Source organism: Bombyx mandarina, chromosome 23 (genome assembly GCF_030267445.1).
Source record: "Bombyx mandarina strain Sakado chromosome 23, ASM3026744v2".
Taxonomy (NCBI): Eukaryota; Metazoa; Arthropoda; class Insecta; order Lepidoptera; family Bombycidae; genus Bombyx; species Bombyx mandarina.
The window spans coordinates 12,885,076-12,910,273 of NC_143229.1; the positions used below are offsets into that span (position 1 = coordinate 12,885,076).

At 35.2% G+C, this 25,198-nt stretch overlaps 1 protein-coding gene across 2 annotated transcripts; it reads left to right on the top strand.

The window, feature by feature from the left end:
- Haspin (haspin) lies at nucleotides 1–25,006 on the top strand. Of its 2 annotated transcripts, XM_089737752.1 has the most exons (12): nucleotides 1–701; nucleotides 937–1,010; nucleotides 1,685–4,189; nucleotides 4,368–4,450; nucleotides 4,521–4,578; nucleotides 5,166–5,355; nucleotides 6,287–6,463; nucleotides 7,813–7,930; nucleotides 17,898–18,110; nucleotides 19,342–19,437; nucleotides 23,465–23,682; nucleotides 24,559–25,006. In XM_089737752.1, the coding sequence occupies exons 1-12, from the start codon at nucleotides 292–294 to the stop codon at nucleotides 24,758–24,760; spliced, it is 4,344 nt and encodes a 1,447-aa protein (XP_089593878.1). In that variant the 5' UTR covers nucleotides 1–291; the 3' UTR covers nucleotides 24,761–25,006. The 2 variants fall into 2 exon arrangements, with proteins under 2 accessions (XP_089593878.1, XP_089593879.1); XM_089737753.1 differs by lacking the exon at nucleotides 937–1,010 and having other exon boundaries at nucleotides 559–701.
- Nucleotides 25,007–25,198: the final 192 nt, after the last annotated feature.

Below are 25,198 nucleotides of genomic sequence, written 5' to 3' on the forward strand. Positions count from 1 at the left end.
ACGAATTGTTTTTCCCATAGCATCTGATCTCATTTCATTTAATTTCATCTAAGTTGATTCATGTCTCAAATTAATCATCTTCATTTATTTCATTTCTTTTCATTTCACTCCATATTATCATTTTTCATAAAAATAAGAATATAAATTAAAATAAGACATGACTTAAAGGTCTTAGTTACCATGTCATAAAATCCCTTAAAAAAAGTGTTCATCTTATTTCATCTGTTATGTTCAAACCTGTGATTTACATCTGTTATTTTTATTTATTATACAGAAAATAAAATACACAATATGAGGCGTACGTACAGGTCTAAAAAAGATGTTGGAAATGGATTGGATCGTGACGCCTTGCTGAATATGGACAAAAAAAGTTCAGCTTTCGATGCATTTTACATTCAAAATATAAAACAAACGAAACGCGAATTATCTTGTATCGGACAGTCAAGTCAGTATACAGTGGCTTCTAATAAAGTTCGGAAAAGAAAATATGTAAAAAGAATCTTGAAAGAAACGGAAAAACCTTTCCAAACAGTTGCTTCGCCCTCACACTCGACTTCGCGTTCCGTATTTTTGACCCCCGACAAATCTATAAGAGTTAATAAGGCCTTTGATGCATTTGATATACTCCTGAATTCGTCATCCGCAAATGTAGAAGATAATACGAAGAATAATGAAACGAGTGAGTGGAAAATGCAAACGAGGTATAGACTCTGTTCTTTTTCAAAACTATCTAAATTAAGAAGTTTTTTCTTTGGTTGAGCAAATAAGTAATCCACCTGATACATTTTTCAGTTAATATCCGTAACAGTGCCTGAATTAAAGATTTAGTTCCAGCTTATAACAGTTCAGTTAATTTGGTCCATAGTGTTTTTAGAACATAGTACTTCTAAGATTATCCTATACTGTGATAACAGCTATTTTCTTTTTAAATTATAGAAAAGCGAAAACTTACGAAAAAAAGAGAAAACAGAAAATAAAAAAGATTAACTATGCTATCAGTAATGGAACAGGTAAGAAAAATCTATTGTTGGCAATTTTTATCAACAAAATTGGGCAGACTTTTAGAATATTTCATAACAGTAGTATGTTTGCAATCTTGTACCTGTGATTTAAAGAGGGTTTCTTAAAACTGTCTCATCATGATTTAATTAGACTGCACAACAAACGAAACCCTGAATTAGGGTCATTAATATTAAATTGATTTTAAAGTCAAAAATAACAATTGGCCTTTGCATTCTTTTAGTGTTATACCAGTGTAGTTAGATTGTAAGTCACTTTTTAATTGACTTGTGCAGTAAAGCAATATTGTATTGCAGTTAAAGCAGTGAGATAGCAATTATATAATACAATACAATAAAAAAAGACTCCTCTCATGTTTCTGGGAGTGTAATAACTCTCCCATTGTGATATCTACGGGCTCCGATAATCACTACACCAGATAGACACTGAGTCCTATCACCCATCAAAAAGAGAGCAATTGTGATTCTAAACATCATCGGAAAATAAATAAACCAAGGTGGTGGTTGATGGTGGTGGCTAGAATTGGATAGCACATGAATAACTGTTTTGTTTACTTTTGTACTGGTTCTGCATTAACAGTCTATTGTATACATGCTGTATAATGAAACTGCTGATTATTTACTGGGTTTATGTTTATTAACAGATAATAATTAATAATTTCCAGATTCAGACAAAGAAAATTCAAATGAAACACATCAAATTACATGCAACACCACAGACATAAGAAATTACAAACTAAATATCGAAAAGGAAACAAAAACGAATCTTAAAGAGGCTGATGAATCAATAAATCAAATTGTTAACAAAATGTCACGATTCAATAACATTAAGCTAAATAGTCCAGAACCTTCTTTCATGACATACAATAAATATAAACATAGATTAACGACAACCATCAATTCTCCTATCTTACAAAAGTCTCCATTGTGTAGTACTCCTTTCAAAGAAAAATATCGCAGTCAATCAATTTATAAATTTTCTCCGATACAAACTAATAAGATCAATTGCAACAGTCCAACTTCTGATTCTGTAATTGAAGAAAAGAATGACAGTCATACCAGTATTGTGTTTCGTCCAATTGAATTAAGAACTAATGATAGAAAGTCTCTCATGGTAAATAAATCTGAGAATATAAATGATGTAACTAAAATAGGATCTGAAGAACAACATAGTTCACCAACTAATGAGATGATTGAACATGAGAAATCAATTAGTTGTGTAAGTAATGAAATTAATATGCCAAATGTAGAATTGTGTTTGCTGCATAATACAGAAGTCGAACCATTCTTGGGTTTTCCTATTGGTGTTGAATCTACAATAATAGAGAAATGTATTCATTTGGAAACTCAATCAACCACTGTAGTTTTGAATAATATTGGCACAGATGATTGTAAAGTTGAAGATCAAAAAGATCACAACAGTTATTCAGAGAACCTAGAAAAACACGAAAAAAAAGATGATAGTATCTCAATAGATCTTAATGACTCTGATGATTGTAAAGTTGAAGATCAAAAATATCACGACATATATTCAGAGAAGCATGAAAAAAACGATGATAGTATCTCAATAGATCTTAATGACACTGATGATTGTAAAGTTGAAGATCAAAAATATCACGACATATATTCAGATAAGCACGAAAAAAACGATGATAGTATCTCAATAGATTCTTCAGACAAAGATTCATCATATGACACCTGTAATAGTGAACACTATTCCCAACTTGTTGATGTAAAAGTAAGTGATGTACAACCAAGAGTAATGATTGAGAAATTGAATGATTCAGTATTCATCAGGTACTATGAGAAAATGCTCAAAAATGATGCATGTGATTCTGAAAATGAAAACGACAAATCCAGTTACAACACAATAGAGTCGAGTCTAGAAGATATGTCTAAATCATCAAAGTCTGATTCATCTTTTGATGAATATAGTCAAAATTCAGATGATGCTGTTTCCAATAATAGTAGTTTTTATGGTGAAAATAATGGTGCATATAAGGATGAACACAGCAACAATGACGATAAAATAAGTTTTGTTACAACAAGAAAACGAAATGATGTTACAAATGAAAAAATGATTTCAATGTTTGATAATTCTAAAGTTACTGATTGTAGTGATGAACTAGATTTAACTGTGCTGAGTAATAGAGTTTATTTAAATTTTACTTCTGGTGAATGTGTGAGTACCAGCATAGTAGAAGCTACTATTATAGAATCTGATATGGAGGATAATATTTCTGGTAAACAAAATTTGTATACCAATGATAATAGTTTAGAAAACGAAGTATGTACAGATATTGTCAATAGTAATACTGAAAGTACAAATGAAGTGACACTGTATTCTATTCCAATGAAAATAAATGATTTTGAAATAAACACTAGTAATAATGAACGAAAGTCGTCTATAACAATTAGACGAAAAACTAGACTATCAAAGAAGACTAAGTCGTTAACTCCCCAAAAAGAGTATGATGAACAAGTGAAATCAGAAATTACTATGAAATATGATATCATCGAAGTGACTTCTAGTGACAATGCATGTGAAGAACATGGCACTGAAGATTCTAATTTCGACAAAAAAGCAGTACAATCAAAACCAAAAAAAGTTTCAAAGATATCTAAAAGACAGAGCAATAGTAATATTTCTATAGTAGTTAACAGTGAATCTTCAGATGATTCGGAAGATTTTGTTGAAGAACAAAGACTGATTAGTATTAAAAAAAATAAAGTAACAAATAGATGTACAAGACTGTCAAGAAGAAGTACTATAATTAGTCAACCAGAGAAACCAATTAAAAGTTACATCAAGGTTAAGCATACTAGTCTTTCACTAGATAATAATGCTTTACCAGATAATAATGAAAGCAATAAGCATACTGAAACAGGAAATATACAAATTGATGATGAGAATTCCACATTGGCGACAAGAAGCCTCAGGATACCCAGAAAAAGCCGAGATAATATTCAGAGTTCTGACTTTTGTTCAGAAGTAAAACCATGTATAGTACTACAGCCTGGAAAGAAATGGGAACGATCATTAAGTATTTACAGAAGAATGACAACAATGGATAATTTAGAAAAGTCTATTTTGGATGAATCAATGGATATGAAAGGCAGGAAGTATAGGCAAAGTGTTATCAGTACAATGGAATTGCAAGAAAGCAGAGGTAAAATTTTTTAATGCAAAATTTAGACCTTTTTTTAGATTAAACAAAAACCTTTGAAACTAATTTAAAACTTGACACACCTGTCCAAAGTCAGTGTAATGTCAGGTTTGTTTATAATTTCATCTGAAAATTAAATATATTTTAAAAAATACGTAACGAAATACTGTTTTTGTTTTAGGGCCACTACACAATGAATCCATCAACAGTCGCAGAAGTACATTTGTATCTAAACCAAGCAGATCGACTATAAGTATTCTGAAGGTTTGTTCAACACTGAAAAATAAATAATGAACTTTAAATTTAAATTAAATGTTATGTATGGACTTTTCAGGATCCTAATAGCACGAGAACAAGTTTATGTCCATCTACTGCCTGTGATGATCTTAAAGGTGAGACGTAACATTTAAAAAACATTTTGCTGAATAAAAGGTTCGTTATTTGTAATTATAAATGAATCTTGGTAGTTTATAATTTTTTAACCAAGCAACACTCAGAATATGCTAATTTCATTCCTATTTTACATCTGTCAACTCTCAACTCAACTTTTCACGGAAAAAGACGCGTCGTTGTCTTTGTCCGAGAAAATAATTTTTATTTTATTTTTAATTTAGTAACCGTGTTGTGATATTCGCTGGTGTTTCGAGATTAATAATAGACATTAAAAAAACAACTATTATTGTGTGTATTGTGAATAAACTTATAACGAAAACGAAATTTGAGTGACTGCCATTATCCGTAACGGGATAATAGGTTTTTTTTGACGGTTTTTTGTTCCGTTAAAAGTGTCCAAAGCCAAGTGCATGCATCTTACCCTGCAATACACAGGTTAGATATTAATAAGTCACGTATTTCGTATGATATTTGTTAAATGGCGTGTTGATTGCGAAACGGATTACGCATTGGGGAAAGTTCGTGTCACTTCCTTATATTTTGTATGTGTCATGGTATTAAAAATATTGAATCGCGTGTGTTCCAGGATTTTTGAGCGACGATTGTGATGATACGATTGTCGGGTTATCAAAACTCTCGCTCGATGATGTGGAACCGGAGATCACCGTTCTAGGTATACATGATACTTCGAATCGTGTTGCTACAGCTCGAGATTACGTGTTACGTCGATGCAATCAAACGGATGCTATACTATTTGATGAATGCTATCCAGACGCGTAAGTACAAAAAATCTGCCATAATGTGCTATGTAATTGAAATGGAGAAATAATAAAAAAATTAAATCACCAAAACATACTTTCGAATTTAGGTCAGGCATTCTATTGTTTGTAAACATTTGATCCAATACAGTATGTAGGTATGTGACCTACTTAGCCAATTTAATTATTTGCCAGATATTTTCTTTTTTAATTTAAAATTTGGCACACAAATTTATGAATATTTAATATAACCTTGTATTTTTTTAAATTGCTCAAGTTTTTATTTATGTGTATATCTACATTTCGTATCACTATGCAATACTTTTTTGTGATTAATTGACCTTCTCTGTAAATAAATGGCCTCACTCTAGGTGAGCAATAATACAGTCAGAGCTGGTTTAAAGATTTTAGTTTTGTGATTGTATCTAATTTTTTTTTTTAGTGCAATATGTTTTTATATTTTCTATGGAGGGCACACACAAACATTTCTGACTAAGCCATCTCCTTATAGTCTTGCTCTAACTGTGCCCAAAAAGCAATATTCTACTATAGCAGGGGTTCCCAAATTTATTTTGTCTACTGCCCACTTTGAGAGTAAATAATTTTTTAGCGTCCCCATTTTATCACCTACTTAAAAGTCCACTATAGCGAGAGTTCAGTCAGTATCTAATAGCCTTTTTAGACTAAATTCTACACAGTGCCCCCAATTTTTTTCTGGGTCTCTTACCATTTAGGCCTGCAGCACCCACAAGGGGGCGTTATCGCCCACTTTGGGAAAGGCTGTACTATAGCAATATATTTTGAAGTATTGCACTTTAAAAAGTGGTTAGTGTTTGGTTAATAAGAGGTTACTTTTTAATAATGTCAATATCAGTACTAAACAGAGGAAACACTGTCATTTACTTCACCATGAAAATAACTTTAACATATAATCATTTGTATGAAACAGACTTTTGAAAAACTGTCACAAGATTGGCGAAGGTGTGTACGGGGAAGTATTTCTCTGGCGTGCTCGAGATGGCAGAGCTCGAGTAATGAAAATAGTTCCAATTGCTGGTCATACCAAGGTCAATGGAGAAGACCAAAAGGACTATCACGAGATTATCTCGGAAATTGTGATTGCTATGTAAGTGTTCAGTTTTTATATATTATTTGAAAGCTAGTGATGACCAAGCCATGAAAAATACTATCCAATATCCAAAGGGGATTATTAGTATATTTTATAAAAATGTTAAATGAATATATACAAACTTTTTTAATTACTCTAGTCTAGTGTGAGTTATACTTCAGTAGGCAGCGGCTTTGCTCTGCCCTTGTCATTGCTGAAGTCCATGGGCGACTGTAACCACTCACGATCAGGTGGCCATATGCTCATCTGCATAACAAAGGTAATAAAAAAAACCAGTGCCTATTTTTGCGATCCAACAGAAATTCGTTATAGTTTATAACCATTATTCAGTACACTTGTGAAATCGAAAGCTGCTTACAAGGTGGGTGGCGAAATTCACATTCTGATGTATCTGACTCCTGAATCTGTTAAATGCTAAGTTGGCCATGAATTCATCTATCAAATTAGTGAAAAAAAAAAACAAGTTGAGGCCACTTTACCACATTACCACAAAAGGATCTTATGAATTAAACTGGAGAGTTACAAATTTCATACAAAATCCAGATGATATGATTAATTTCTAGGGCACACACTAAATGACTCATTGCATCAACAATATATCAGTATAGGACATAAGTACAACATTGACATACAGAAGTTGCAATAAATTTATAAAAATACAGCTGACATGAGAGGTTATGTTTCTATAATGATATTGAATAATCATTTCCTGGTAGTGATTGTATGAATAATAGTGACTCATTTGCAAATATTTTTAGTTTTTATTTCTTAAGATGGAGATTAGATTAGTCAGTCAATTTTATGTTATTTTAACTGTCTTAATAAACTAATGACTGTCATCTTATATTAAATTTTTTGATATTATATTTAATGGATATATATATATATACTTTTGAAGGAAGTCTTGTTAGTTATGAGGTTGCAAGTTTGAGGCTAGTCTTATGGGCTAAACATGTTTGCAGTTGGAATTAAGAATGTTTTCATTTATTTCTGCTAAATATAGCTTAGAATGATATTAGCTACAAAAATAGGTCAATCTATGCTGAGATGTTCTCTAGGACGGACTGAACATACAACACATCAGCTTACACACATAATATCAGATAACTTATAAACTGAATATTTTGAGCAATCAAGGGCTTACCATAAGATTGTTTAAATGTTTGTTCTGACATAAATTTTGATTAACCTCAATTGGTTTCTTTGGCTATATTATTTTAATTACATAAATGGGTCACAACCCTCTTGATTAAGAGCGAATTTCTATATCAAAGTTCTATAGTTACCAAAATGGCAATACTGATAAAACTAAAAGAAATGAAATTCTAAAATGTATATTTTCACAGGGAATTGAGCGCCCTGCGCGCTCCCATAGCCGATATCGAACGACATTTTGACGAAGGGAATGATACTGACGCTTTGGATCTACATGCTATAGGCAATGCAACGGATGTTTTTAATCAGGTAAGTTTTTAAATCTGTTTTAAGAATTCATTTATGAATAAAATAGTGACGGTTTTGTAATTGTAAAAGGTACCCAGGAAGGTCTGTAGATACGTTCTTTGCCATGTAGTGAGGTTTATCCAAGGCTGAGCCCTTTGAGCTCACCCACTAGTCGAGGTAAACCCAGAATAGCCCCCTGAGAGGTTGCTGGCAACAAGGGGGGTCATAAATAATACCAATAATATTTTCTAATAGATTTTTCTATCAGTGTTGAGAGATGCTTAAATTCCACTAATCATATTTTCAAGATAATTTTTTATATATTCAAGCACTAACATTCGGCCACCATCTGCCCAGCAATTACACCCACTCGATGGAAGATCTTTCTTTGTTGTTACTTCCGAAACATTTTTTTTAGAAACTTTATTTAGACTTTACTTATGTGATTGCTACAAAGACATTTTTTTTATCATTCGTCTAAAAATCACAGTCCAAAGGTCGAGATCTCCAATAAGAACTACGACACTACACACGAGCCCACATAACGTTGATCATTAATTTATAATATTTATGGTAAATACGACCTTATACTTCTATTGTCTAGGAGTGTCATTGGCTTTTGTAACGTCGACAGAAGAATATACGCAGTACAACTAGGAAGCGTTTTCATTGTAACGCGCAATAGAAACTATTGAATACATTGATAAAGTTAATAAATCAATGTGTTTACATTGTCGCACCATTGACTAGTGAAAAACACAAACATTTTTCGTTTTCCGAGGCGAATCTGTCTTATCAATTCGGATGATTTTTATTTTATATTGCTATACTAGGCAGACTAGCGAACGGCCCACCTGATGGTGAGTGGTTACTGTCGCCCATGAACTTCAGTAATGCTGGGGACAGACACACCGTAAATTTATTATGGTTCATTATGAAACCAAGTAGGGGCCTTCGAGGGCGCTTAGGTATCATGAATACTTTACCAGCGATTCGGAATCCGGTCTCACCATAGAAGAGTCGGGAGGAAACTGAGGGATTTCTTAACTTTTAAATATATCTATATCAATCAGTATTTGTAATAAACGTGACTTAGACTAGAAAAAACAGTTTATAGATTTATTTATAATTTATTTTACGGTTTTATTACAGTATTTCCGACCGTCGCAAATGCTATAATGACAATAATAATAAACGCGTCAATAAACCGTTATAAAAAGTGTGTGTTTGAAAACCACAATCGGTAATAGATTGATGATTATTAAAATAGAATTTGTTTGTCGATATGAACGTGGACGGGCAAAATTTACGTCTAAATTTCCGTAGACTGTTACAATAGTATATAGAAAAGCATAAAAAATAGTGGGACGTGTTTTTTTCGTTTTTAAATATACCCTCATTGTTTGTTATGCATACTTTAGGACTAATAAAAATATTTAACACGAATCCTATGTCGATCATTTTCAAAAACTCCTAGGCCCCGACGTTCTGTTTTATTATTTTGACTCAAAAGAGAAATATTTTATACATGCTCCGATAGCGCGTTCCTTAAATTCGGGACGTTTGTATAGATAGACGTAAAAAAAACCAGGTAGAAGAAATAACATTTATAGTTGTGAAGGCGCTCGGTTTTGTATAGATGGCAGGTAGCCATTTTTTTGTATATAAACTCATTTGTAAACGTCGAGAAAGAGGTTAATGCGGTTTAGAAACTTTTGCCTATGATTCGTAAATTCTTTGATAAATTATTTTCAAAGCTCGCCTGATTTTAAACTTGAAACATTGAGATACGAGTTCGATAGCTCAATCTTGTAATATCAACTGTGCAATCCTTAAACGGGTTTCGTCTTAATGCTTCTGATGAATCCGTCAGGATTGTGTTATATTCATGAGGTTTCACTGCACACCGTAGAACAAGTTCGCGTTTCTTTTGTATTTTTTATTTAATTGCCGAGGCTTGTGGAGAGTTTTAAGCGATACGCAGCGGCCTGGCTCTGCCCCTGGCATTGCTGAGGTCCATGGGCGACGATAACCATTCACCATCAAGCGCGAGCCTATAAGGACAATAAAAAAATAATATTTCTTTTTGTTTGGAAATAACTGTACTAGATTTTTGATCATGGTGTAGTCGCATTAATAGAGCCAATACACTAAGGTCATGGATATTATTTATCTAGCACATAAAGATACAATAGGCATCCAAAACTTTTTAGTTACTCTGGTTGGCGAATGAGCCCATTGCCTTATCTTGCGTAAAGTTGCTACCGAAGCCTTAAGACATAAAAAACTCGCTCCGTAAGTTTTGGAATAACTGCTCGATTTCTCATCAAAACTATGAAACACGTAATATTTCAATGTAAACACTATTTTTAATAATGACTAGCTGTATCTGTCCGCTTCGCTGGGCATTTGAAATTAACATTATTATTTCTCACCCCCACAAATATTCTCATCATTAACGCCCCCGCAACTGGTGTAGGGAGTCCAACGCTCATAAGTGCATGTATTTTCTACATGGCTACCAAGTTTCAAGTCAATCAGATGCATGGTTCAGTAGTTATAACGGAACATCCGTAAAAATCACTGTTGATTTGTAAATTAGTATAAATAGCTCAATTCTGGAAAATGGATGCGACTACTTAAAGCTAATGTTTTAGTTTTACTTTCTTTTCATAATATAACAATTGTGCTTCTCAGATTAAATTCTCTGAATATTAGACTTTAGGCGTCAGGAGCTAATTAATATGAATGTGTATAATTAAAATTTTGCGACAGTAATAGGAACGTTGTAACTCGACCAACTAACCCAGTAACCTAGACTAGTGGGAATTAATAAGTAAATGTTTATGTATGATGCCAATCTGTGTTGGTTTATCGTTAGATTACACCATGCGATACGATCAGGCTTGCGATCAGATAAATCGTTTAATACGTGTCGACGCGTTATAACCGGTCTTTGCCAAAACACACTCGCAGATTTTATGATAAAAAAAAACGAATAACAAAGGAAAAAAACAGATCATTATTAATTCAAATAAACTAATGCTCTCCGATTTGACGTCAATAACATTCATGTTGATGTTAGAATTTCAGCGAGAGCATTACTCACGCGTGCTCGGAATTGTCAACAGTTAAGGTCGTCCGAGTCATTTACGTGGAAAACATTGTTTCCTAGAAATGTAAATTTTCAAAACTTGTTTTTGTTATATTTATTTTTCGTATTCCTATCACCGTTTGTGGCGGGTAGCCATCATACAACGCAAGATATTTGACAGATGCCTGAAACTCGCTTACGACATTTTCAAGATAAGCTCGCATATATACAATTCCGAACAACAATCCCTTCAGACACAGCCCACTGAGTTTCACGTCGGATCTTCTCAGTGGGTTGCGTTTCCGATCCGGTGGTAGATTCTACGAAGCACGGCTCTTGCTAGGCTTCGTATTAGCAACTTCATCAGGTTTGAGCCCCGTGAGCTCACCTACTAGTTAAGGCGACGCTGATGTAGCCTCTCAAGTCTATCTATCAGCTTAGGTAGGGAAAAAACAACATTCGGACCGTCGGTCTACCGAGCTAATATCACCCGCTCGGTGGAAGATCTTCCCTTTGTCGTTAAGCATCCCAAACCGTTTTCTACTAAAATCATAAAGCGGTCTTAGGATCATTAATGCAATTTTTTTTTAAATATTACCTACTTCTATGTATGAGTAGAATGGAGGTTTTTTTTACCATAGTTAACTTCGTTTTGGGCGATGTCTAAGCGAGTCGAATTTTTTTATCGATTCCAAACTAATTTCCAATACAAGACTGAATCCGACGAGAAGAAAGATATTACATATATACAATAAAAAAAAAGGTATATAAATTACTTTCGTAGCCGTTCAAGACGTCTGGATATCAGTGACAATAAGATTCAGATATTACGAACAGATACAATAAAAGACAATGAATGCACTGTTTGTAATAGATCTGGTTATTACTCAAGTTAATACGACGTAAATACTTAATTTGTTGAGCCGTCTGATTGTCTGTCGTAAACAAACCAATCGTATGTTAGATAAGCTAATTCTAGTGTAAGTACAACGTCCTATATTCGTATCTTACCGACGTATGACATACGAACATAAACTATATCTTATATCTTTAAACGAGCAATTCTTGTATATATATATATATAATCTGTATCTCAGAAATGGCTTCAACGATTTTCATAAAATTTACTATACAGGGGATTTCGGGGGCGATAAATCGATCTAGCTACGATTTCTTTTCAGAAAATGTTGCTTTATTCGTGTTCTCAATAATCAACTTAAACATAAACTAATTTTTTTTTATTGAAAGAAAATAACAAATAATATAATATAATATAATATCAATATGTAATTCGCATTTAAATATAAATTCTAAAATACACAATTTATCAACAAAAAAAATTACCAACCAAAGCTCGGTCATCCTTTAGTAGGTACTAACACGTAGGTACACTTCACCGATATGTATTTTTGTTTCCCTACCTATTCGCTGGTAGACTCACTTCCTCCGTACATCGTGTTCTTCAGTGCTGAGGGTCGTGAACTTTACGGAGCACTTGTTAGGACTATGTTCCTCCATTCCTTCCTGTCCTCCGCGTAGTGGATTGATCACTGGGTCACACAGCGACATTGATGCTGGAGTCTAAAGTCGTCTTAATCTGATCGGACCACCGCTGGTAGCAGTGGTAGCCTAGGAGGGTTGAATTTTAATTGAATGCGAAATGATTGTTCCACATATTTAAATTTATTTCTAAAACGTGTATTTACATGTTTATTATATTTTACTAATCGCTCATAAGTAATCTAGGAAGAGCTGCAAATTTTTCGATTTCTTTTACTATGTGAAAAAGTTTTTCTTATTTATATGTATAAACTAACTTTTTTTTTTCTACCTAAGCTGGTAGTCTTGAGAGGCTATGTCAGCGTAACCGAGCGAGTAGGTGAGCTCACGGGCTCAACCTGGGAGAATTTGATAACACTTGCCCTAGCAAAAGCAGAGCTTTGCACAATCTATCCCCGAATAGGAGTCGCGACCTACTGAGAAGATCCGGCAATAAACTCAGTGGGCTTCACCAATAACACGGAGCATGATATAATAAATCTGCTCTATATTTTTTTAAGGTATTTTATGACCTGGTAACTAAGACCAGGTCATGTCTTATTTTAATTTATATTCCTAATTCTTTGGAAAATTATAATATGAATTGGAATGAAATGAAGATGAGTAATTTGAGACATTAATCAACTGGTATGAAATTAAATGAAATGAGATGAGATGATATGGGATGAAATATAATCTCAGTAAAATAGTGGTCATTTACTGAGATTTTTTCCTGTGGACTTTTTGGAGGATCCCGAGAAGTTACGTCCAGCAGCTTTGTTTTATTTTTCCACATTTGTGCACTTTCACAGATATTAAACAGTTAATAAACGACCGTTATTACAGATTCAAACCTGATGAAACACTAAATAGATAAAATAAAACAAATCACACAACTTCACTCCTCGCCTTCCCGCCAAAAAGTCCATCTACTCTATAAATCTGAGTTGCGACACAGAATCGCAATCGACCATTATGTTTTATTCTTTTAAGATAGTCACGTACGTAAAGTTGAATGCTCACGGTCGTGACACCACTAGCGAAGTGTTTGCAAACAATCTAATTACTTTTCATTTAATGAAAATATATTTATCGCTAATAAAAGCTATCTAAAAATGTTTCGCAAATAATCAGTTGGTTCCAAAGAAAAATGTCTGAATAATGAGTTTTATTATTCGGGGAGTGTCTTTGTGATAACATGGGAATCGGCGGAGCTTCAGACATTAACGACCGAAAGTTTATCGAACTATATCTACATGCGGTACGGCAACTATTACCCGTTTGTTTGTCCAGATAATATTATGACAATTAGTTCAGTCAATATTATTTCTGTAGTTTAAGTCATTAACGTTGATACGACTTCGGAACTTCCATTTGTTTTAGTATTGCGTTCCTTGTCACATTGAATTACTTTTAAACGAATGAATTTTTATTTAATAACTATATTTTAATAATTAATTGAACTGTAACTTATTATTGATTATCAAAATAAGATGGCAGCTTTTTTTCCTCCTTGAAACTTCTGTTATATATTTTTTGTAATTCACATTATATCTTTATAAATTATAGCCTATGTGTTAGTTATTCTGATGTGTCAGATATATGCTTGTAAAGTTTCATCAAACTCCATCAAGTACATCCATACATTCTTAAAAATTTCGCGTATATAATATTAGTAGGATCAGTAGGATTGTACGAAAGTATTATCTCAATAGCAAGGCGGAAATAATAATGTTTGTCCCCCGATTGGAACAGTGTGACTGGGCCGCCTAATTGGGGACCCGTAACCTTTATCAATAGATAGGCTAAGAGCTCCGATATAATTTAGACTTTTAGACGCGTGTTTCACGGTTCACTGGGTCAGATCACGAGGCATTACGGTAAATGTACAACTAATAATATGATATGATAATTATCGATACGTCACCGCAGCAGTAAATACTCGATTGTATTAATGTATGATTTAAATTCGAGCAAGGTGCTAAATTTACCTTGAAGCATTTGTACCTAATTACGCATGTAATATTGTTATGAAACCTTTTAGAATTTATGATTGCACTATCTCATAATTATTTCGGTTAATAAGTTAACTATTTCATACGATTGTGTATATATGTTCTAACTAAAAAAAACAATCTTATAATTGACTTGTAGGTATGTTTTTGACCTCGAGAAATGTAATATATAAAAATGAATACTTGTGAGTTTTTTCGTTTGCGTTCTATACGAATGGGCGTCGTTTATTCAAACGAATTGAAACCTTGCACAGTTTCTGGTATTACCACGTATGAGTTATGTTATAAGTATCATTGGCTATGGGTGCGATACATACATAGGCCACGCGTGATTTGTTATAGATGGGTCAATTTGAATCGCTGTGAGGAATTGTTTGAGATTATCTCATCATCTCGTTTTTACCATTACACCCTCCGCAACCGGAGTAGAGTTGACCCATACTACCTGGAGCCATTGTGTGCATCCACAATGCGTTTCCAAAGATCCTTTTTGCCACGTACAATCCGGCTTTGGAATGAGCTCCCCTTGACGGTGCGCTATGAAATGTCCTTCTTCAAACGAGACTTGTGGAGAGTACTTAGCGGTAGGCAGCGGCTTGACTCTGCCCCTGGCATTGCTGATGTCCATGGGTGACATCATCAGGTGGGCCGTATGCTCGTCTGTCTACAAAGGCAAAAAAACTAATGGGAAAATACATTTACCTAAGTTGAAAACGGTTTTTGAGGATTTTCTGTTTCCTGATACTGAGATTATAGTATTATTTTAGTAGTCTCGTAAACGATTACAAAGTATTATACACACTTTAGTTTGCATTTTATTGCCATTAAGGCTTATACGAACACCTGGTCGTTGGTATGTTACTATACTGCAACAGTTATGACTATGATCGCGTATTAGCTTAAAACCGGTTAACCTATTTATTTATTCCTAAGAAATATCTCTTGCAGTATTTCCTTATATTTTACTTTTAAAACAACCTCTTTATTTATTCATGCAAATTTAAACAGACTGTGACGTCAAATGATCTTATAAATCTCTAGTTAATAAGTATTGAATGACGTTGAATCAAATATATTTTTCCCAGTAATTTATGTGATAAAAAATATGTGATTCTTGTAATTTCAAACCGGTGTGTGACGCATTCTACCTACGTGTGACAAACATGATGTTACACAAGATTTTTATTGATATTTGAGATTCAGTATTCCCCTAAATGGTCTAAAAGGTCAATGTTCGGACCTTGTATAATTGGTTTTTACGGGCCAATTTGTTTGGTTTTCGAATACCCTGAGCTAAGTTGGTTTTATGCGTGTCGAAAACACAGAATTCGCACCTTTGCATATTTTAAATAATGACACCCTAATTCTACTTCGAAGCGTAAGACCTTAGGTCTAAAAGCACTCAGTAACACACATTGTGTTAAGTTTTAACTTTAGCTGATAATAATAAAAATAATAAAGAAGAAAATATTAAATTCGTTGTCAAATTACATTATTTGGTCTCCATATTCAAATTCATTCTAAAGTACAAAACGATCTGACGTTTATGAATGAAACCATTGGACCTTGGATAATGCGAAACTCATATGCAAAAATGTCAGATAGACGTTTTCAGGGCTTAGAGACCCCGCAAGCATTAGACATTGGTACACAATGATCAGTAATAATATCAGATTTGTTTGATATTAAATAAAACAACGCTAGCATTATTGTATAGTGTGTTTCAATCGAAGACTATTTTCCGCGTACCGTGAACAGCACCATATTTTTTCCTCCACCATTAATGAAGGAATGAATGAATGAATCATTCATTCCTTCATTAATAAATTTTTTTTTTTTTTTTGTTGCTTAGATGTGTGGACGAGCTCACAGCCCACCTGGTGTTAAGTGGTTACTGGAGCCCATAGACATATACAGCGTAAATGCGCCACACACCTTGAGATATAAGTTCTAAGGTCTCAGTATAGTTACAACGGCTGCCCCACCCTTCCAACCGAAACGCATTACGGCTTCACGGCAGAAATAGGCGGGGCGGTGGTACCTATCCGTGCGGACTCCCAAGAGGTCCTACCACCAGTAATTACGCAAATTATAATTTTGCGGGTTTCATTTTTATTACACGATGTTATTCCTTCACCGTGGAAATCAATCGTGAACATTTGTTAAGTACGTATTTCATTAGAAAAATTGGTACCCGCCTGCGGGATTCGAACACCGGTGCATCGCTAGATACGAATGCACCGGACGTCTTATCCTTTAGGCCACGACGACTTCTATATATTCTATAAATACTAGCTGACCTGGCAGACTTCGTAGTGCCTCAATCGATAAATAAAAGACCTAAACTTACAAAATAAACTTAAAACAAACAAAAGCAATCCGTCCGACAGGGGGACACATCAAAGGAAAAACAAAATTGTTATTTTTATTTAACTCCGAGCATTTTTATATTTATCTACCTTTTAAACCTTCTCTGGACTTCCACAAATAATTCAAGACTAAAATTAGCCAAATCGGTCCATCATTTCTCGAGTTTTAGCGTGATTAACGAACAGCAATTGATTTTTATACATAGATGTGATTAAAAATCTCGATCTGTAAGTTAGAAACTTTAGACAGAAACAAATGCAAAGTCTACAGAATATGAGATTGACGTAGAAACTGTGATAAGCGAGATGATGTCTTAGCTGTTTGAAGAGTACTTTCGCAGTAGGAGCCTACCTGACGACATTGTTAATGTTGAGCATTACAGTGTGACTATTACTGCACTTTGGTAAATGCCTAGAATAGACAAAGCTAGAAATTAATGTTGTCAATAAAAATTAAGTTTTATTTAGTTACGAGACTCTTTAATCAATAACAATAGCGAACGTCTCGTACCTACGTAATGTCGTTAACCCGCCGGTGTGACTTTCCTAAAAAAGTTAGTCGATATTCCGAAAGGTTTACGCCCTGACTGTGTCGTTGACTCTTTGAAGCAATGACATACAGTTTGTCTGAAACAAATATTCTTAATATGTGCATAGGTTTTTTACCTGAAAAAAAAAAGAAGAAAATATTTGATTATAAAAATAAAAGAAACATGTTTTATGTATAAGTCAATAACACAATACAATATAATTTTCTGTGAAGCACTGTTCTTGCTAGGGCTAGTGTTACCAAATTCTCTCAGGTTGAGCCCGTGAGCTCACGTACTTCGGGCGTAGCTTGAATATCCCCTTAGGCTACTAGCGAATAGGTAGGGATAAAGAAAACTTTAATTTCAATCTAGAACAAGCGCAATATATTTTATTTATACATAAATAACTATTTTAAATTAATTTAATTTAATTTTTTTCAGGTTCTAGCAGTAAGGTGTGTGTACGGCAGCTACCCATCACGTTTGCTAGATCTCTGGGACTTGTACGACGAATGTAAAGGTTCCGAGAACGACAACCCGGCCATCTTGCCCGTCGATCAACAATACATCGTACTAGAGCTGGCCAACGCCGGACAAGACTTGGAGAGCTACCAGTTCAACAACGCTGAACAAGCACACGCGCTGTTCCTCCAGGTGAGGCTATTCTAGTATTCACTTCTCTGTGTGCTTGTGTATCTTTGTATCAAATGTTGCAAGTTTGATTGATTTATTATTATTATTAATGGTTTACATTTTTTTGTTGCAAGTTAATTCTTTTTCATATAACATGTTTGTTTTGCGGTGTGTAGTGTAGGCACTAGTAAAACCATTGAATATTACAGACATTGGAAATTATTTATTTGATTGATTTATTAACAATGATATGCTTCCTTTTTATATGTGAAGGACTAAACAAAAATTGTTTCCGATTTATTTCATTAATAAAAAAATGCAAGGAGAACTACACACAAATGGGGAAAAAGATATGTTCTAACAAAATTTATTTCTCATTAGTAAAATTTATTTAAGAATTAAATTGGATCGTGGATATTGCATGAAACTAAATAGAGCCTTAGAAGTTTTTATGATATCTGTTAGCAAAACCTTACTAATTATGTTTCCTGTCTGTTCTCAAGAATATATTCTCACATAGTGGAAGCTGTTTTTGTTACCCTGTATGCCGTTATGAGATATCAGACTTGTGTAAAATGGCATCTTGATTTTATTTTTGCTGCTGTTAATATTTTTGTTGTTTTAATTTTTTCTTTCAGTAATCCTCAAACGCATGTAGAAACATGGTTTCCTCAGACGATGAGTGACGGTTTAGTTCAAGTTGTCAATTCTTGACTAGATTTTCACTTATCCTCTGCGGGCACCGAGTCTGCTTTTGATGTTGAATCTTGGATTTGTTTTTTTTTTTCTGCAATTTTGTATTTTATGTGTGGCATGTCATTAAGTATAGGGTGTAAAGTGATTGTTTCCAACAGGAAAAAAATACACTAATGTGTAAACGGAAAATGGTTAATTTACTAAAGTGAAGTCATTGCCCCACATGTAATGTAATTACATTACACTCGTGTTTTTGGCATATCCTAATCAGATATTTCTAGCTTTATTTTTTGGAAACGATATCACAACACACCCTGTATACATGTATAATTTAAAGCTTTCATTTAAAAAAAAAACTCACGAATATGTGAATTTTGTTATTGTAATGTTTGTATTTATGAAATTTGATCATTTATTTTCTGATTTGTATCGATGAAGATCAGTATGCCTTCTTTCCGGGGGAGCCAAGCCACTGCTTGCTTGGTAAAACCATTACAAAAATGTATGTCGAAGAAGTTTTCCCAGAGTGAACTAATAGATTGTTTGAATGTTCCAGGTGGCATTCGGTCTGGCCGTGGGCGAGGAGGCCTACCAGTTCGAGCATCGCGATCTGCACTGGGGAAACGTTCTCATCGCGCCCACCGAACAAAAGGTACTACTGCTTTGTATGAGATTACTTAATTGTTAATGTGTCACAAATTGTGTATGTGTGTGTTTTTTACTGGTGGTAGGACCTCCTGTGAGTCCGCACGGGTAGGTACCACCGCCCCGCCTATTTCTGCCGTGAAGCAGCAATGCGTTTCGGTTTGAAGGGTGGGGCAGCTGTTGTAATTATACTGAGACCTTAGAACTTATATCTCAAGGTCGGTGGCGCGTTTACGTTGTAATTGTGTATGGGATCCAGTAACCACTTAACACCAGGTGGGCTGTGAGCTCGTCCGTCCAACTAAGCAATAGTAAAAAAAACAAAGACATGTTTGGTATCTGCTTTGATAAATCTTGTTAATCTCGCAATCTTATTGTATGAGATTGGGAGATTGGGTTTGCTGTCGAATACCTGATGGTTACATATCGAGGGGTAAAAGGATATTTGGATTAAGCGACATTTCGTTGAATACGCAATATTTATCTTTGTAATTAAAGTTGCGATTTATTTGGTTATTAGCATCAACAGTTCTATGTTTTTAATGAAATTTCAATTTTAGTTTATTGAAATAGCTGAATTTTTTTGTTGTTATGATATATTTTCCAAATTTTGAACATTAAATGGCTCTCCTGTTAAGTGCAAAAATGTCACATAAATCACATAGCTTTCCATCCCCCGATACAATATTAATGTATACTAAATAAAACTATTGGATTTTAGTTGAAGAAAGAAAGAATTTAATTGTATTACATGGGATGAGGCAAAGTGGATAATTAAAACACATAAAATTAAATACTGAAATTAATATGAAAACAAATTTCAAATAAATAGCTGAATCATGCATTTAATGTATTCACACTGATGATGAATTATTTACAAAAGTATTAATTAGTAGAAATTTCATAGCTCGTTATTTACACGACTAATGTAATAAATAATGAGTAATTAAATTGTACATATAAGTACATATTTGAAGTTGAGGAATGGTTATTTCCGAGATAATGTGTTATCGCGTCTGAAGATCGCAATGCGACCGCGCTAAGCCAACGGAAGCGCAATAACCTTGCTGGGTACTCACCACGATACAGCTTGTTGCTTGTGCTATGTGGTGAGGCAGCCCTGATCACAGCGCGGGCCTCTGACTGATTTAACACAGTGAATATAATTGTACAGAGGATTTAAATTATACCCACAGCAGACGAACTGATTCTTGAATATAACTTTTTCCTACCTATGCTAATAGCCTTGAGAGGCTATTTCAGTTTCTCCTTGACGTATAGAGTTTTGCTAACACTGTCCCTAGCAAGAGAAGTGCCTCGCAGAATCTACCACCGGATCGGAAACGCGACCCACTGAGAAGATCCGGCGAGAAACTCAGTGGGTGTGTCTGTGGGTTAATTTACTCGTCCTTCGTCGCAAGCGATGGGTTCGGCGAGGACGTTGACCGGTGCTTGGGGACTTAAAAGCACCGTTAATGGATCGGGGAGGATCCGTAATGACGTGTTTTAGGCAACGTCGACTGCTTACAATTCGGTCCACAGGATCGGGTATTCCTGATGATCCTCTTGATACATTATATAAGGGTCGCTGATCACTACAAGAAGTGAGATTAAAGTCTCAAGTCGGTATAGTTGTGTTTAGGCATCTCTTATTTAATTTACGTGTTGAAATTCAAGTCAAATTTAGACATGTATGTGATTATGAAATGAGTGTTATAGATGAATATCCTTGAATGGCGATGGTTCGTCTTATATACCAATAAATATATAGAGCATTTTTTTTTTAATTGAAAATTTTCGTGTAGTAACCCTAATGTCGCACATTTTACATTGTGAATACGCGTCTATTGTACTCTGTTATCGCGATTGTTGATTCTCATACGGTGTTTCGATTTTAATCACATCGGCTTTGATAAGAAACAAACGTGCTTGTAAATTATGAGCGGTGATGCAGCAGGTTTGGCGGCGGTCGAGCGTGCTCTGAGCCCGCACGAGTCCGTCGCCGTGTCCCATTTGGTGTGTTATACAATACGACTGATACATTCGCTAAAAATATCCACAGGTCTTCCTTAAACACCTTTTTTCCTATCTAATCGTTGGTAGCCTAAGGGACTATTCCAACTTCGCGCGGACGGGTAGATGAGCTCACGGGCTCAGCTTAGAGGATTGCTAACACTAGCCCTAGCAAGAGCAGTGCTTCGCTGAATCTAATGCCGGGTCGGAAATGCGACCCACTGGGTTCTAAGGTCTCAGTTTTTACAGCACAACGGCTGCCACACCCTTCGAACCGAAACGCTGCTTCACGGTAGAAATAGTAATGGCAGGACGGTAAAGGCGGTAGGACCTCTAGTTAGTACGCACGGGTAGGTACCACCATCCTGTCTGTTTCTGCCGTGAAGCAGCGTTTCTGTTTGAAAGGTGTGGCAGCCGTTGTAACTATACTGTGAGACCTTAGAACTTATATCTCAAGGTGGGTGGCGACATTTATAGTAACCGGCAAACATCTTGAGCAAATGACCTTGACTGCGCAGAACCGAATTTTAGATCACTTTGGTGGTGAGGGTGAGGCGCGACGGCAGGGGAAATCGTATCGAGCGCGTTATTGGTAGATCAGTCGAACCCTGCGCCCCGCACCGCGCCCTCATTTCGCTCGCTCCCAAAAGTACGCTTGCGTACAGTGAAAAGTCTATCGTTATTCATTGTTAAGTTATTTGTTATAATTGCTTGTTGACTTTGTTGCCATTGCTATTTGTTGAGTGTTTGATTTTTTATAAAAAATACACTATGCCGCGATAAACTGGTGTAGTAATCAAAAGAAAGGGTAGAAAAATTGTGTACGACGTATATTGCTTCATTATAAAACAGGGGAAGAATGATATGGAAAAAGTAAAACAGACTTCGGAAGCAACAAAAACATCAGTGAGTACTGTTAGGTGTATTATTAACGAAGCTAAAGGTTATGGCTTGCTCGCCGTGTTTGGGACTCCGGGTAAGAAAAGATCAGGGAAGAAGAAAGTTACCGGAATGGATAGTTTCGTTCAATCTGTAATAAAAAGATGTAATCATAATAAGTACATAACAAGCAGCGAAACTCCGTACCGTAGAAAGGCTTCGAAAAATTTAAAGAAGATATACATTTTAATGGCTCGGAATGAAGTTTACGACGAATTATGAAAGAGCTAGGCTTCAGATGAAAAAAAAAACAGAAAATAATCGGAAGCTGGTAATTGAAAAAAGTAACATTCGATTACTACGAATCGAATATCTTAAAAAAATAATTAATTAGACAAAAAAGAAGATCGAACGACCGAGTTGTAAACTACACCGATGAGCCCTATGTCGACTCATCACGATGATGGCGACTCGGGTGATGAAAACAGTGATGATGATGATGGTCAAGATTATGATAACGAAAAAAAAATTACAAATACCAGCTTCGCTTCAACTGAACCAAGACCTGGCAACAGCTCTAGTTTTGACTTAATAGAAGAAATATCTATTTTACCCCAAGATTAAGTTATTACAATTATTAACCTATATTTTTTGTTGATTTTACATATGTTGATTTTAATAATTTAATTGGATTATGACGCAGCGTAAATGTTTTTGCACGTGAGTGTACCATGCGCAAACTTACCCCCACTACGTCAACAAATGCTCAAGAAGTTTGCCGGCTATTATACGTGTTAGATGTCTATGGGTTCCGGTAACCGCTTAACGTACATAGAACGCCTCGTTGTACAGGGAAGGGTTGATGGCACAAGACCGCGCGGGATTTCACCAATGCGGTGGACCGACCAAGTTAAAACTGCAGTGGGAGGTCTCCTAAATGATTGCAGTAGAATGGCCTCGAGCAGGGAGAGATGGCGGGACATCGTGAGACGCATCAAGTGTGCCCCTTCCAACACTACATGACGACCACGACCACTCTGTCAAGAGTGACACGATTGAGAAGAAGAACCGCTTAACAGTAGTTTGGCCGTGAGCTCGTCCACCCATTTAAGCAATATGCTAAAGTGTTGGTCTGGTTGCAGTTCGCCACGTTCGTGCTCCGCGGGCGGCGGCACCGCACGCCCCGCTGCGGCGTCGCGGCCACCATAATCGACTACTCGCTGTCGCGCGTGTCGCTGCCGGCGAGCGCGCCCGCACGCTGCGCCGCGCTCTACAACGACCTGGCGGACGACGACGGACTCTTCGACGCCGTCGGAGACTATCAGTTTGAGGTCTACCGCCTCATGAAAAGCAAGTTGGGGTGAGCTCGACGTGTTCTATTTTGATTTGTTTACGATTATTGGTTATACCACCTTTTTAACTTACCGTTATCATCGTATCACGTAAATGAAGATAATTAATAAGGTTTCAGTGGTCTTGTTGAAGAGCACGAGGAGCGATATCTAGCAATAATACTGATTCCTCAGTTTATATCTCAAATGTCAACCGTTTATAATCGTCAGCTTAAAACTCCAAAATTAGTAAATTCAGAATTTTTTTTTATTGCCCTTTAAGGCAGACGAGTATACGATCCACCTAATGGTGAGTGGTCACAGTCGCCTATGGACTTCAGAGCAATGCTAAGGGCAGAGCCCAAATCACCCAAATTCTCTTAACGTTCTTGTAAAAGCCCTCATTGTTTCTCTTTAAAACTATTATAGTATTGTAGAATTCAAATTCGTATATGAATAACCAGTAAACCTAGCTGCGCGTCACAGCGAACATAAAACCAAATACACAGATTTACTGTTCTGCCGTAATGCCCATTGTATGCTGATGGAACTGCACTAATCTGAACGCTAAGAAACTTAACGATCACCTAACGCTTATAAGTCGAAGAAATGAATAAATGTGCCATTATTTAAAGAAGAAATTTCAATGACAAGATTTCCTCTAAACGGTGCACATCATATCAAAATTAATAACAACAAAAACGTTTTACTTTTAATTTGAGCAATGTTTTTAAGACACATTCTTGTTGTGTGTTACATTGTTAAGTAAATGAAAAAAAATTCGCCTAATGTAGGATTGATCATGTTTTAAGCCATCTTTTGTTTTCCATGGTATTTATTAGACGCCAACTATGTTAAATAGTTTTACTGTTCACTAATCACTAATTATTATTTTTTGTTCACAGCAATGATTGGAAGAACTTTGAACCATATACAAACATACTGTGGCTACATTACACTGTTGATAAAATGATAACGGCCCTACGCTACAAAAGAACCAATACAAAGATACACAAGCATTACATAGACAAATTGAAGGGCATCAAGAATAGAATTCTCGATTACAAGAGTGCAACCGATTTTGTTTTAACGGACAACGAATATTAACAAAACAACGAACAAATTATGCTATATCATTTAATTCTATACAATTATACAAAATGGATACACTAGGAGATGTTTGCACGTGTTACAAAAATGTTACTTATAATGTACATAATATTTGTTTTCAAAAAACTATAGACGCTAAAAGAATTATTTACAATGCATTAGTAAAGTGTCAGCTGAGGGGTGCCTTAGATAAGGTAGTGCCTTTAACCAGGTTTAATAAATTCATATTATTGTGTTCCAGAATTTGTGTTTCATTTCTTAACCTAATTTTAGTAATGTATCATGTTGAGTGTTTCATTGTCGTGGCGTGCAACCTCTGACAGGACGTACGGCCTACAACGACTGGACATAGACCAAGAGTCTTGACAGGTGCTTCGAAAAGAAATTGAACGAGGACGATTCTTTTCAATGCCTCTAAAAGAAATAGACGATAAA